General features: G+C 40.2%; 1 protein-coding gene across 12 annotated transcripts in view; it reads left to right on the forward strand.

Annotated features, from left to right (window-relative positions):
* Nucleotides 1–5,566: 5,566 nt before the first annotated feature.
* The window catches only part of synrg (synergin, gamma), a 38,943-nt gene continuing 31,542 nt past the window's right edge, over nucleotides 5,567–12,967 (forward strand). For 8 of the 12 annotated variants that reach the window (XM_034207019.1, XM_034207023.1, XM_034207021.1 and 5 more), the window contains exons 1-6: nucleotides 5,568–5,674; nucleotides 9,938–9,978; nucleotides 11,108–11,274; nucleotides 11,423–11,550; nucleotides 12,196–12,301; nucleotides 12,395–12,506. In XM_034207019.1, the coding sequence (XP_034062910.1) occupies nucleotides 5,640–5,674; nucleotides 9,938–9,978; nucleotides 11,108–11,274; nucleotides 11,423–11,550; nucleotides 12,196–12,301; nucleotides 12,395–12,506 (589 nt within the window). In that variant the 5' untranslated portion in view covers nucleotides 5,568–5,639. Of the gene's footprint in view, nucleotides 5,675–6,533; nucleotides 6,553–9,937; nucleotides 9,979–11,107; nucleotides 11,275–11,422; nucleotides 11,551–12,195; nucleotides 12,302–12,394; nucleotides 12,507–12,967 lie in introns of those variants that run through there. The other 4 variants (XR_004568164.1, XM_034207020.1, XM_034207030.1 and 1 more) reach the window with 3 other exon arrangements.

A 12,967-nucleotide genomic window follows, 5' to 3' on the forward strand; every position in this document is an offset into this window, starting at 1 on the left:
CTTTTGCTCTTTTCTGTAAAAGAAACTGAAACACTGGAGGGCTCATTAGCATCTGTTAGAACTTGAAATACAACACTGAACTCATGACATTTAATTCAGAATTAGGGTTTGAATACAGGCTTGATTCATTAGCAGGTTCTTGAACAAATGTGCTAAATACTTTTGTATAAACAGTTTAGTATGTGTTGTCTGCTTTGTCTCCATGGGGATGTATTGTCAGTCTTGTTATTTGAGGAAAGATCTTGTGCTTAAGCAGGAAGCACTTTAGGTCATTTTGAACTTATTTGTATTTTTAGGTAGATTCATTTTATTCTTATCTTACAGCTAACTTTGTATGAAATGTTGAAAGAATACCAGCACACTTTTTAACTAACGTCAGCATGCTATTTCGCAAGCCCCCGCAGACTCTTTCTTTCTGGGAAAAGTAATCTTTTAAAAAGGTTAAATTACTCTTTATTGCTCCACGTCTCACAGCAGGGGGCACCATTACTCATTTAGGAATTCCTGCTTAAAGCAATAATGCTTAACAAGAGAAAAATTCTCCTAATCCAAGTTTGGTATGATTGTTTTAACAAAACGTATAGGTACATTCAACTAACAACTAAACTAAAGGTTAAAACAGTATCATGACAAACCAAATCATAAACAAATCATGTTTGGTCTCCTTTCTCTTTATCCAGTCTTGATCCAGGTTTTGACACTCAATAGGTTTTATGACAATGACATGCGCCGTTGAGAGGAGCACAAGGAATAAATTAAGTATTCATCTTCAAAGAATTCTTCACGGGACTTTTCATTTATTTTCCAAGATAGCCGTCTGCTCCAGAGTGGCTGTGGTGCAGCGCTGTCTGTCTGATTAAAGCAGAACACTTCCAGGGAACAGAGGATCATTGACTCTCCCTTCACCTCCTGTGAGAGGCTTGGCATGTCTTCCAGGCAGCGGAGCATAAAACAGGGAAGATCATGACTGATCACGCCTCAACTTTGGCCTGACGAAGTTCATCTGGGTAAATGTTGTCAGTCAATCCATTACATTTTTAAGAAAATCTTAAACCCATAATTCAAACCATTGAATCACTTTCTTTGATGTATTGAGTTACTGAACTCTGAACTTTGAGTCTGCCCACATTTGCACTCAGGCCAAGTGTAGTCTCTCAATCAGCGCTAAAGATACATACTGTGAAACATACTGCAATAAAACCATAAATACAGCTACTGTTATCACTGGTAGCAGGTATCAATACAACTCCATAAGTTTCCTAATGACGCTTCCATTGTCCGCTGCATCAACAAAGACCACAAATACAGAGGACTGATCTAGAGCTTCTTCATATGGCGCAACAAGAATTATTTAAAGCCCAAAATCAGCAAGGCCATTGAGCTTTGTAGACTGCGCTCACAACACTGAAGCCCTAGAAGGACACACAAACGTTTTTACCCTAAGGAGACTTAGATCAATTAGTGTCTACAAAAAACTACTGCAGACTTTCTCTCAGCCGTTAGTAACCAAGGTTTCTACCTTCACAACAGTGTGCTGGGCTGGCACACTGTTGTCCAGCTCAGTGATCAGGAACTGGACAGTCTGCACTCAGTTTCAGAGAAGGGGCAATTTCAGTAGATTGGCACCCTATACTATATTTTATAACCATAGCTCCAAACAATTGCAAATGGTAGCCAGATATAAAACCTATATGTTCCCCCCAACAGTGTATTAGAAAGATATAAGCAAAAAGCTGGGAACAGTCTGTAAAAAAATCTGCAGGTAAACTACCTGAAAGCAATCACTAAAATACAAAAAGAAAAGGAAACCATGCGCACTAAATAGAGATACAATGTAGGAGAAGCTCTTTTAGAGAGTGTATCTCTGCTGCAGGGTAGTGAAGATGGAGATAACAGATTCATCTCAAGGACTCAAGAGGTCAACCCAAGGAGCGAGCTGCCACCCGGGGAACAGAGGCGAGGGGGAAAAGAGACAGAAAGTGGAAGCTGTAGGCTGAATGTGGCCGTGTGTTTAGCAGAGGCAGAATAAAGGATACTACATCAACTCCAGCTGGGGCCCAAGGGGTTAATGGATAAGACTACCCAGCAGGGGTCAAGGGTCAGGAGGCCACTCTCTGCCAGGGCTAATTGGTCACTGCGACCAGAGTTAACGCCAACATTTCTATGGAGAAATACATACACATGTATGGAGCTGCTCTGACAGGAGAATCCATCAAAAGCCCCCATCAAGGAGGCCTCTGTTGTGCTGCTGCACAGTCATGGAGATCACTCAGGCCTCCAGAGTAACAATCAGCACCCTTCACCGTACATCGCCAGCAGCACCACCTACAGTGACAGCCAGGCCGCACGCGTGAAAAGATTGCTGGCTTTTGATCTCCAGTTTTTCTGTTCAATTCAGCTCATTAGCATTCACTATTGTAAGGACAAGAAAACACGGCATTAATGTGAATGTGAGAAGTCATTTGGATTGACCTACTTTCTTAACAGGTGAACGTTTTGGAGAGCAAACATGTCTTTACATTATTTGAATCATGTGATGAAGACGTTTCTTTTCTTAATAATGGTCCATTTCGGTTATTTTGATATCTTTAGCTTTGACATCTTCACAGACTCTTGCTTCCATTGACGAGACTTAGGTTGTGTCCTTTATTTTAGCTATTTTAGTCTAACATCATTTATATGGACCATATGGTAATATAACTATTATTACTGATCAGTTTAATAAGAAGGAACATTTTTGGGTACAACATAATACACATCAAGTGCGAGAGGCTCATGACTTCAATCATAATAATAATAATAATTACTTAGATTTATATAGCGCCTTTCAGGGGACATTCATCTTGGCTGCTGTATATGATACCTTACTTTGAGGAATAGCAGCATTCTTTTTCCTTTTAAGAAAATGTATTCAACAACTTAAATCCATCCATGTTAAATACAAATCCTGTTGGGAATGACCACATTACAGTCCTACTTGTTTGTGCTTACAGAAACGTTCCTTCAGCAGATATATGAAAGCCAACGTCTGGTCTAAAACTACAATTCTTCACAGTGAAGCTCAAACTTAACATTTTTCAGAGGCAGGACTTTCATTATCACCAGTGTGGTATGTTTGTAAGTGTTCTCATTACAACAGTTTGAATGCATTTTCTGCTGCTCTTTATTGCTTCCATTGAGACTCATCAAAAAGATGATTAGGCCTCGTCAGTCTCCTGTCCCCTCCTCTCCTCTGAGGGCCGATCGTGGGCTTCCTCCCTGCTGTGTGTGCCGGGTTTAGCTGGAGGCCGGCCGACTCCGTCAGTCAGTCATGTCCTCTCGACGCTTGGATCTGGACGGGCTGTGGGCAGCCCCCCAGAGAGGAGGCCCGGCGAGAAAGGTGAACATTAACCCGGGTCCCATTCTGGGCATCCCACCATTCCCCATAAATCATTAACACATCCAGCATCAAGCCTGTGACAGCATCAGCATGACAACATCAATCTGTCAGGATTTCTCTATAATAGGTTTTCAGCCCCACATGCAAATGAATTGGTGAATTTAGACCCTAGTGAACACAGACATTTTCACCCAGAAACACATCTAAAATAACTCATGGTCCTAATATTTGATGCTGGTTTATTTCATATGATTTATTTCAGATAAAATGCCACGTAAAGCCACAAACAACCGTCATTTCTTTGGTGTTTTACCTGGATATTGTAAAAATGAATTTCCTCTAAACATTTACAAGGTCATTAAAGGGTACATACGTCTGGCATTAGGCCATGACAGGCTTTTAAGGCCTGTGGAGATTTATCACAGTCTGGTCATGCTCCTGACAGCTGCCTCAAGTTGTAGATGAAATATGAGAGGAGATTGAATTTTAATTATCTTCTTTTTCTTTGCCTCACTTTAATATCTTCTTAATTATTAGTGACATCCTTTTGTTTAGTTTTTTTTATCAACTTACATACGCACTAAAATATTCACTTTGTCTTCAAAACCTTTGTCTTTAAATGCCCACCAAGAACTATGAAATTGTATGAAAACTCTATGAATTGTATTGTATTTTGTAAACACATTTTATTTGCTTAATCCTTTTATTAAGAATTGTAATCTATTGCTGTAATTATTCCCAAAATATTATCTGACTTGTATTAGTCTGTATTTATTACACTTTTTTAAAATGCTTGATGGACAGTAAATGAAATAAAATCAAAATGGTTCAATTAAAACTGCAGTTTTTTACTTTTAGAGTCACTCTGAAGCCTAAAAGGCCACATCAGTCCCTCTGTCATGCATATGGACTCTGAATCATTGCTATTGAATGGAGCAGAGGTATGGGAAGGTTGAGGGCAGACCAGGTGATGGATAGCAGCGGGGCTTGTCATCCGCTGTCTTACACTGCTCTCATTAAGCTGTAAATCTTTCACAACAACAGCCGCGATGAGACAATGCCAGAGAGGCTTTTCCTTGTAGCTCCACCTTGTCATTGGTGTAACAATGAAACTGCAAACTGAATCACTTTGTCAGGACGCACAATGGCCTAAATAATTCAAGCAGCCGGTAAAAATGTTGGACAACACATTAGATGCTATTTACAGTTAACATGAAAGCATTGTAATGGCTCTTTGGTAGACATTAACATATTTAAATAAACATGTTGTATTGTATTGATGTAAAGAAATACAGAAATATTGTCTGCTCCCATGGAGGTCAATTGTGTAGCTAAAGCCCAGGTTAAGGGAGTTTACAAAAAACTAAAATAAAAATATGTCACCCTTTTCAATAATAATCACCCAAACATAACCTAAACATAAGTATCCATTTGTTTTATTATGAGCTGAAAGAAACTAGAAACAACATTTCATATTATGAACACTTTTGTCACTTTGAAGCTTCTTTTGAGAGATTTGAAGTAGAAAAAAATGTGTTTGAAAATGCAAGTGTGCTGCAGAAAGATGTCCCTTCAATATTTAGTTTTCTGACTCCATCTGATGGAACATGCAGAACACAGATTTCAATCATTCTCATCTTTGTCCAAAATTATAAGAGGGTATGTCTGTCTAGAAATAGCTACACTGCAGCACATTTCAGACTGCACACACTGCATACAGGTTTCGTTATAAAAGAGGAGCAAAGACCCTTTGTGTAGACTGTATGTATAATATGACTGTGCATGAACAAAGCTGCCAATAAGCTAAACACTGACATCTGCTGGAAGATAACCTTCATTGCCGTACATATCAAGTTCTGTTAATCGACATGTTGGCCCTGTTTTATGTCTTGCAGGTAGAAAAGAAGCTCAGGTGATGAAATATTTAAAAGAAATAGAAAATGCATTGGAGCCTTACTGATGAATATTATATTATATTAAAAAGTATCACCTAGTGCTTGAATTGTGTGTTTCTCATTTTTAAAACAAGAAATGTCCACCCAAAAACTTACATAAAGAAGGCACACATTGGTGCATAAAATGAATTAGATTAAGTTTTTGTCCAACAGGTTAATAACGGCCCCCCCCATGTGAAAACAACACCCCGGAAGCAGGAAGTAAGCTTTGCCTGAGAGGCTGTACTCAGGGCCCGTCCTCCGACACACACCCTTCGTCACGGCTGACGTCATCTTCCTCCTAGTGACTGACTGCTGTTATCAAGATGGCGCTGCGGCCAGGATCTGGGGGAGGCGGCAGGTATTTTAGCCTTTAAAAATCAACTCTGTCGCTTAAATGTTAACCATTTATGAATTATCCGCCTCTGAGTGGCGTTTAGCAACACATTAATCCCAAATAATGGCCTCCAAAACAGCGACTAAAGGTTGTTCTGTTGTCGGGTGCAGGGTGATGAGATGAGATGAGATGGTTGTCAGGTGTCACAGCTAACGTAAGCTAGCTGGTTTTGTATGCTCAGAGTGTACCAACATAATGCCAAAATGTCCGTATTTTAACAAAGAACACGTGTCATGCTTTCTGTAACCGTTACTGTCACGAACTCTCGCGGTATCTGGTGATAGTTCATGATGTATATAGAAAACAACGCATATTAATCTCTTGTAGCATCGTCAGAAAAGCAGCTAGCACCTGTGCAGTCAGGCCCCTGGACGGCTGACAGTCTACCTGGTCTTATGAACTTTATGACTATTACATACATTATCTGCCATTGGGGCTATTACGTATCTGTAAAGTGTTTTAACAAAATGAAGCAGATGGGAAGTGCAGGTAGCTGCTGATTTAGTTACTAATTTACCTTTCAACACATTAAGGGCAACTCCATATCTTTTAAAGAGTAATTATTTAATTAATCACGCACTTAACAAAGTGTCACATGCACACTCCTCGCTAACCATCAAATCGTTTTACATCTTGAGGAGATTTACAGGTGTGTTAATAGAGCAGTATTATTATGATGGTCTGCAGCCTCATGATTATTTCATAAGCTGAATTCGAGCAGCTTTAATAATAAATGTGCTCTGACTACAAGCATCTCAACTAGCCCTGTGATACTGATCTGACGGCTGAAACCAAAACCCTCAAGGCTGTGGATGAGTGTGGGCACTGAGTAGTAGGAACAAGTAGGTGTAATGTGAAGACCTGGAGATAATAACAGTTGTATGGTTGACAGTATTTGACTTGTGCTGTCATTTCTGTGAAATTGTCCCTATTGTTTGCTTAAATTATGGGCACTTAATGCAACTTTTTGACCAAACAATGACCGGATATTCAACCACAGGAAGGTGTTAATGGTCATGTTGCACTGCCTCTCTTTAAGTCACAGTCAGAAAGGGTCAGAAATGTAAATATACCCTATCCAAGCTGTCCTGTTATGGTGTTAAGGTAGGCCTTTGTCCAAATGTTTCTTATCAATGAGTAGGACTCTTGTATGGCAATATTGGATTTGTAGTCCATAGTTTAGAAGTTCCTTCACCTTCTATATTATTTTAATAGCTGGATTTGTGCAAAACAGACCGTAATGGAATAATCCAAATAGAGTAGGACAACTCCGATTCTTCTCAGAATCATCCCCAGTCAAGTGTACAAACTGATATTATCCATGTTGGTCATTCTTTACTCTTTACAGTTGTTTTCACTACTGCTAAAAATACCTCACCTTTATCTGGGAGGTGTCTGTCTGTCACAGTAAGTCTATATACTTCTACCCTGGCGCATCTGTAATCTGGTTCATGTTCAAATCAGTTTACATTTCAATGTAATGAAGGAATTCAGTTTTGGAAAAGGTTTAGTTCAGTGTTTTTTCCTGCCGCGCACGATTTGATTAAAAAAAATTAGAAATAATACATAACAAATCTGTCAGGACTCAGGAGAGAGGGGGGGGGGGGGGTTGAGTTGCACAGGCTGCAGTGGAGATGCTGCACACAGCTGATCGACAGCTGGGACACAAACCACCAAATACAAAAACATAATTCAGATCCAGTCTCATGACTCCCCGATCATTTCTTACAGTCTCTCATCAAGGGGGGGGTCTCCTGTCCCCGGTACAAACACACTGCCTGAGGAAGGCTATGTGTATTTTTTTTGTCATTAACCTTTTTCGGACCACTTATTTATTTATTTTGGTGACGACCCGACCTCCATGCTGCTGCTCTGTTCAAACGGCATCCACCAAACAATATGATTTATCTCCACCTCCCCAAAAGAACCAAAATCTGACACGGTGTGAGATGTCATTTTTAGCTGTTCTGTCGTCATTTCCTGCGATCTTCTTCATGCAGTCAGTCAAAATGAATGAATGGGTGTTTCTTTGACTATTTATAGGCAAATATGAGCGTTACGTGAAGCCCGCAAAAGCTGCACCGCATTTCGAGTCGATTGTGATTTATAAAGGGAAACCGGCGTAGGAAGTGCCGTACGCACTTTCCTCGCCGGTACGCAATGTTTGGTGAATCGGAAAATGTCGGAACATTTCTGTACCTATTTTTTGGATTTCTACTACGTAAGCAACCTTTCATTAAATAACAAGTAGAGAATAAACAAAAACCTTACATTTTGAGTAGCTGAAACCACGACATTTTACTTGATTATTAATCCATTTTCTCAATAGTTACAGACTTCCTATCAAAAACATCGTGCTCATAATGTTCTCTTTTAAAGGGTCTCAGTCTGTATTCCCCTAACTAATGTATATTCCACCAAAGGAGCAGCTTCAGAATAATAATAAATCATTCTTGTTTAAGCGTCCTCGGTCATGATGACATTGACAGTAACTCCTGACCCTGCTGGTGTCCTCCGGTCTTTATGAACAGTTGTATGATATCTGGGAGATGATCAGAGGCCTTTTACAAGGCGTCACCAGCTGCTCGCTGCTTATCTCCTTCCATGTTAATCTGCCCAGCCTTGACCTGTTATTTGCTGCAGGGTGGTGGGCAGCAGAGCTGTAGTGCTCCTATAAAAGCTTGTTAAGCTGGTGGTCTTACAGGCAGCAGATGCGAGTGTGAAACCCCCCCGAGTCAAGCACCATCACTGACTGAAGCCCTATTGCATCAGTGCTGTGAGGGGAACCACTTCTTCGTGCTAATAGGATAATGTTGTTGCATTATTATTTTCAAATGGTGATTGTAGGAGCTTTAAAGTGTGTTTTTCTTTATTAACGTTATAATATATTTTCGTGTAATAAATTGTGTCCTCTTTATATATACTTTTGCTGTGTACTTTTTAGAATATAGCTGAATTGATTAGCTTTTGATGAGTTTTGTTTAGGTCATTTAGCAGCAGAAATGCTGTTCCAAAGTTCTCAAATCAAGTGTAATGGCTGTTTCCCCTGTTTAATATCTCTGTAAATACATTGTTTTGCTTTCCAGACAACACAAGTAGGGAAATTATGACCATGGTGATTGATCCTGATTCTAATCTTAAGATACAACCCTAGTGTACAGTTTTCAACCTTTGCAGTGCACAAAGATACACACTTTCCTCACAATGTTAAATGAACAAAGCTTCCTTAAGGACATTTTTCATTTTATAGTCAAACTGCGGTCTAAGTCATTCCTTATTTGCCTCAGGGCAGGGTTTGTAATTGCTTTGGCTATAACTTGGACTGTCTGGTGAAGAGTTCCCTGCTTCCCCTTTGTTAGTTATGTTGGTAAAGTTACTAATATGATAATGTCACTCGCACATTGGATTAGTGATGCTCAAACCCAGAGTCATTCTGGGAAGCATTGGCTGGCTCTTTCTTCTGCTTGTCTCTGCATCCCAAGTTCCAGCCTGAAGAACTGGGCTGTAAGAAGTTATTTGACAAATAGCTGAAGGCCTGTGTGGGTTGGCTTTGGTTAGATTGGCTTGGCCGTCGTGTAGAGACTCTCTCTGACATCCTAAAGGCATGTTTCACAGCACAGAGTCCAAGTCGTCTGTAAAAACGACACTCTACCATTCCTGCAGATTGTCTGGCATTAATAACAACATTTCAAAGATTTGCTGTTTGGAAATCAAGCTTAAATCTGGTCTTTGTAAATGAACTTTATTTGATAGCTCTTACAGTACAGGCAGGCATTTACACTCAATGATACAATCAACCCTAATCCAATCACATAGTTTGAAGAGGTAAAGGCACCTTTTATTCAGTCATACAGTTTCAAATGTCATTAACTTTGGCTAAATAATCTCTCTATAATAACAAGCTCTTTTGTTTGTGTTGTAATAATATGACAGTGTACAATTATATTTACTCTATTGAATACTATCTTGTTATACAGCACACATAACAGCAATCACTAGTTAGGAAATCTAAATGCAGTCATGACTTTCCCTTTACGAAGGCTTCTGATTGCCCGCCTCATATCCACAGGCGCAGTTTATGAAGTACTGATGACTTTTACTTTGCATTGTTCAAGGTTACAGGGGGACATGTTGCTGTTTTAGATAACCTTAATGTATTATCTGTGCGTTTCTTTACTTTGGCCTTCAATCATATGACCTAATTTCCTGTTTGTTTTCTTCCTTTAGTTTTATGTATCCTGTTGGAGGGGGCTTGGGACCGCCACAAGGTGAGTCACTCTGCTGCAGTCAGTAGTGGCAGCCTATTCATACAACATGTTGTGAGACGAGATGGTTATTTTTAAGGAGGAAAATGTGTATAACTGTCACACTTCTAGTCTATTGACTTCCAAATACTTGCTCTTAAATATAAGGCTGTTTTCGTGCGGGACAGTCATAGTGCAGAAAGGTGTTTATTCCCCTTTGACCGTAACAGAAAACATTTGTTGCTTCTTCCACTGAAGTGAAAACGGCTCTCTTTTAAGGGCTCTCGGCATGGAGGCCTGGCACAACCTATGCCACTGCCCGACTTGGACCATATTTGACCCATTTCATTATCAGAAGCCTAAACATAAATGGAACAAGCTTTTGTTCTGAATTTTAAATGTGACTCATCGAGCAAAATGTCCGAACATTTGGATTAAATATTCCTTTTGAAAAACAAACAAGTTACATTGTTTTTAATTATTGTCATCATTAACATTTTTACGTAACAAGTTATTTACAAGCTAACACAACATTTGATCCAAAATGTTGCTGCTTGAGATCACTGTAAGTCAACAGGCAGAAGTAAAGAGCAGTATGAATCAAAACATTGAAGCGCATTCCTTTGTCGCCCATTATTGAGCTGTGCTAGCTTTTCATATCTAGGTTTACTTTGCAGTAATACTCGATAAACTATCCACACTCCACTGGGGGAAACGTCTCTGAGGGGTCATTACACGCTCCCATTAGCATTGTCATTTTAGACTGAGTAGATTGTGTGCAGCCACTTATTCAGCCCTGTTGGGCCGTAACATGGGGAATCATTTGCAGGCCGCTCGGCTCTGGCTGTCAGCTCCCACAGCATCTGGGGAAACAAACCGGCACTTTTCTATTTCTTCCCTTGGTCCTCTTGTTTTCCTCCAAGCTGTCACACTAGTCACCACAAAAGCAGATTTGGTTGTTGTTGCTGAACCCGTGTATTTTCATAGCTGCCTCGGAAATTGATTTGCAATTTTGAATCATGTTCAGACTCAGGCTTTTAAAGTTATTACAATCTGCAGACATGTTTTCAGTTTTTCTCAGTGTTAACTAAACATGCTTACTGTCATGCTTCACATTTGTATGTAATATTCTGTTCCTTGTGTGTTTCTTTAGGCATGGTACCCATGCAACAGCAACAGCAGCAACAGCAGCAACAGCAGCAGCAGCAGCAGCAGCAGCAGCAGGGCTTCCCTATGGTTCCAGTCATGCAGCCCAACATGCAGGGCATGATGGGAATGCACTTTGGGGGACAGATGCCCCAAGGAGCAATGCCCATGCAGGTGAGCTTGTGTTTCTGTATTGGACTGCATCTTATTTCTGTTCTTGAATCTGTGTTCACTTTCCCTTACTGGAAGCATGAACTATATATAATAATAATAATAATAATAGTAATTCAATATATTTCTGATTTCTTTTTGCATCTCACAGGGTGGGATGGCTATCGGGATGCAGACCCCTGGGATGCAGTTCATGGGTCAGCCACAGTTTATGGGTATGAGACCTGCTGGACCCCAGTACACGGCGGACATGCAGAAACAAATGGCAGAGGAGCACCAGTAAGAAACCCTAACACTGACATCATGGCTCTGCTTTGTGTTTTTGTGTGCGTTAGCATGAATGCTCACATATATCTCAGTGTTCTGATGTTAGGATTTAGCTCTAAGCTCTGCTGTTCCCTAAATACAGCCTCACACAGAGCCGCTTGCATGGCTGTCAACTCTTAATCTTGTTGAGTTGTTTTCCAGAACTAAAATGTTACCATGACACTGACTCTCTTTACGCTCCAGTGCTGCTGCTATTACCACTAATGTGATAACTCTCCATAGCATTTTCATGTTATACCATATCTTTTTTTACAAGGGGGGGGGGTGTCAATATGCTGACTCATTCTTAAGCTAACCTGAACCCCCCCCAAAAATAATTGTCATTTAAGTTAATATACAGTGCTTATGGTTTTATATTAAATAGAAAGAATGGTTATTATTTTATTGGTTACAATCATACTCGGAATCAAGAAGGAGCTACTGTTTGACGGACATTCTACTTTCTTCCATTTCATTTATGAACGTATCAATGAAATTGCATACAGTATTATTACTCTGTGTTTTGCTCTTTCAAAAAACCTAATCCACATATTTTGCCATTTCCCCAAACTATTGAACTTCTCTCCCCATAATGTCGGTACTCTTGCTGCCCTTTAGGAAACGTCTGGAGCAGCAGCAGAAGATGCTGGAGGAGGACAGGAAGAGACGACAGTTTGAGGAGCAGAAACAGAAGCTGAGGCTGCTCAGCAGTGTCAAACCCAAGGTGAGTTTCTCTCCACGTCCTGTCTCTTTTTAATGACATGTCCACCGCTCGTATACATGACCCTCTGGTCTCTCGATCATCTGTTGTCCTCAGACGGGGGAGAAGAGCCGCGATGACGCACTGGAGGCGATCAAAGGCAACCTGGATGGCTTCAGCAGAGACGCCAAGATGCACCCCACCCCATCATCACAGACCAAGAAGCCAGGTACCCTCACTCAGCACGTTTACCTTTAATCCTTGATGTTTTATTCCTGTTGTTCCCTTCCATCAGCATATGCGCTCTCTCTTCAAATGCGCCTGTACAGCAATATGAACTGCATTAGAGGCAGATCAGCATGATGACTGCTCAGCCCTTTGAGTTCTGTTTAATTTTCATCACATAATCTTGATTTATTTTACTTCACATTATATTATTTTCCCTCACTTCATTAGTACACCTGAACTGTCTTTAGTTTACTTGATTCATAAAATGTCTCTTTATACATCTCAGTGTTCACGTTCTGAAGAATTAACATGGTCTTAACAAAATATATTTCCCTCCCTTAACTTACTCAAGTGCGCACAGGAGACTGTAGTTTCCAAAACATCTATTTTTGTATCTTCGTTCAAACTGAAACTCAGTTGTGTCTGCTCCTTCTGCCACAGGTCGAATATGTCTTGAGTTGT

This window comes from Gymnodraco acuticeps, unplaced genomic scaffold, assembly GCF_902827175.1.
Source record: "Gymnodraco acuticeps unplaced genomic scaffold, fGymAcu1.1, whole genome shotgun sequence".
Taxonomy (NCBI): domain Eukaryota; kingdom Metazoa; phylum Chordata; class Actinopteri; order Perciformes; family Bathydraconidae; genus Gymnodraco; species Gymnodraco acuticeps.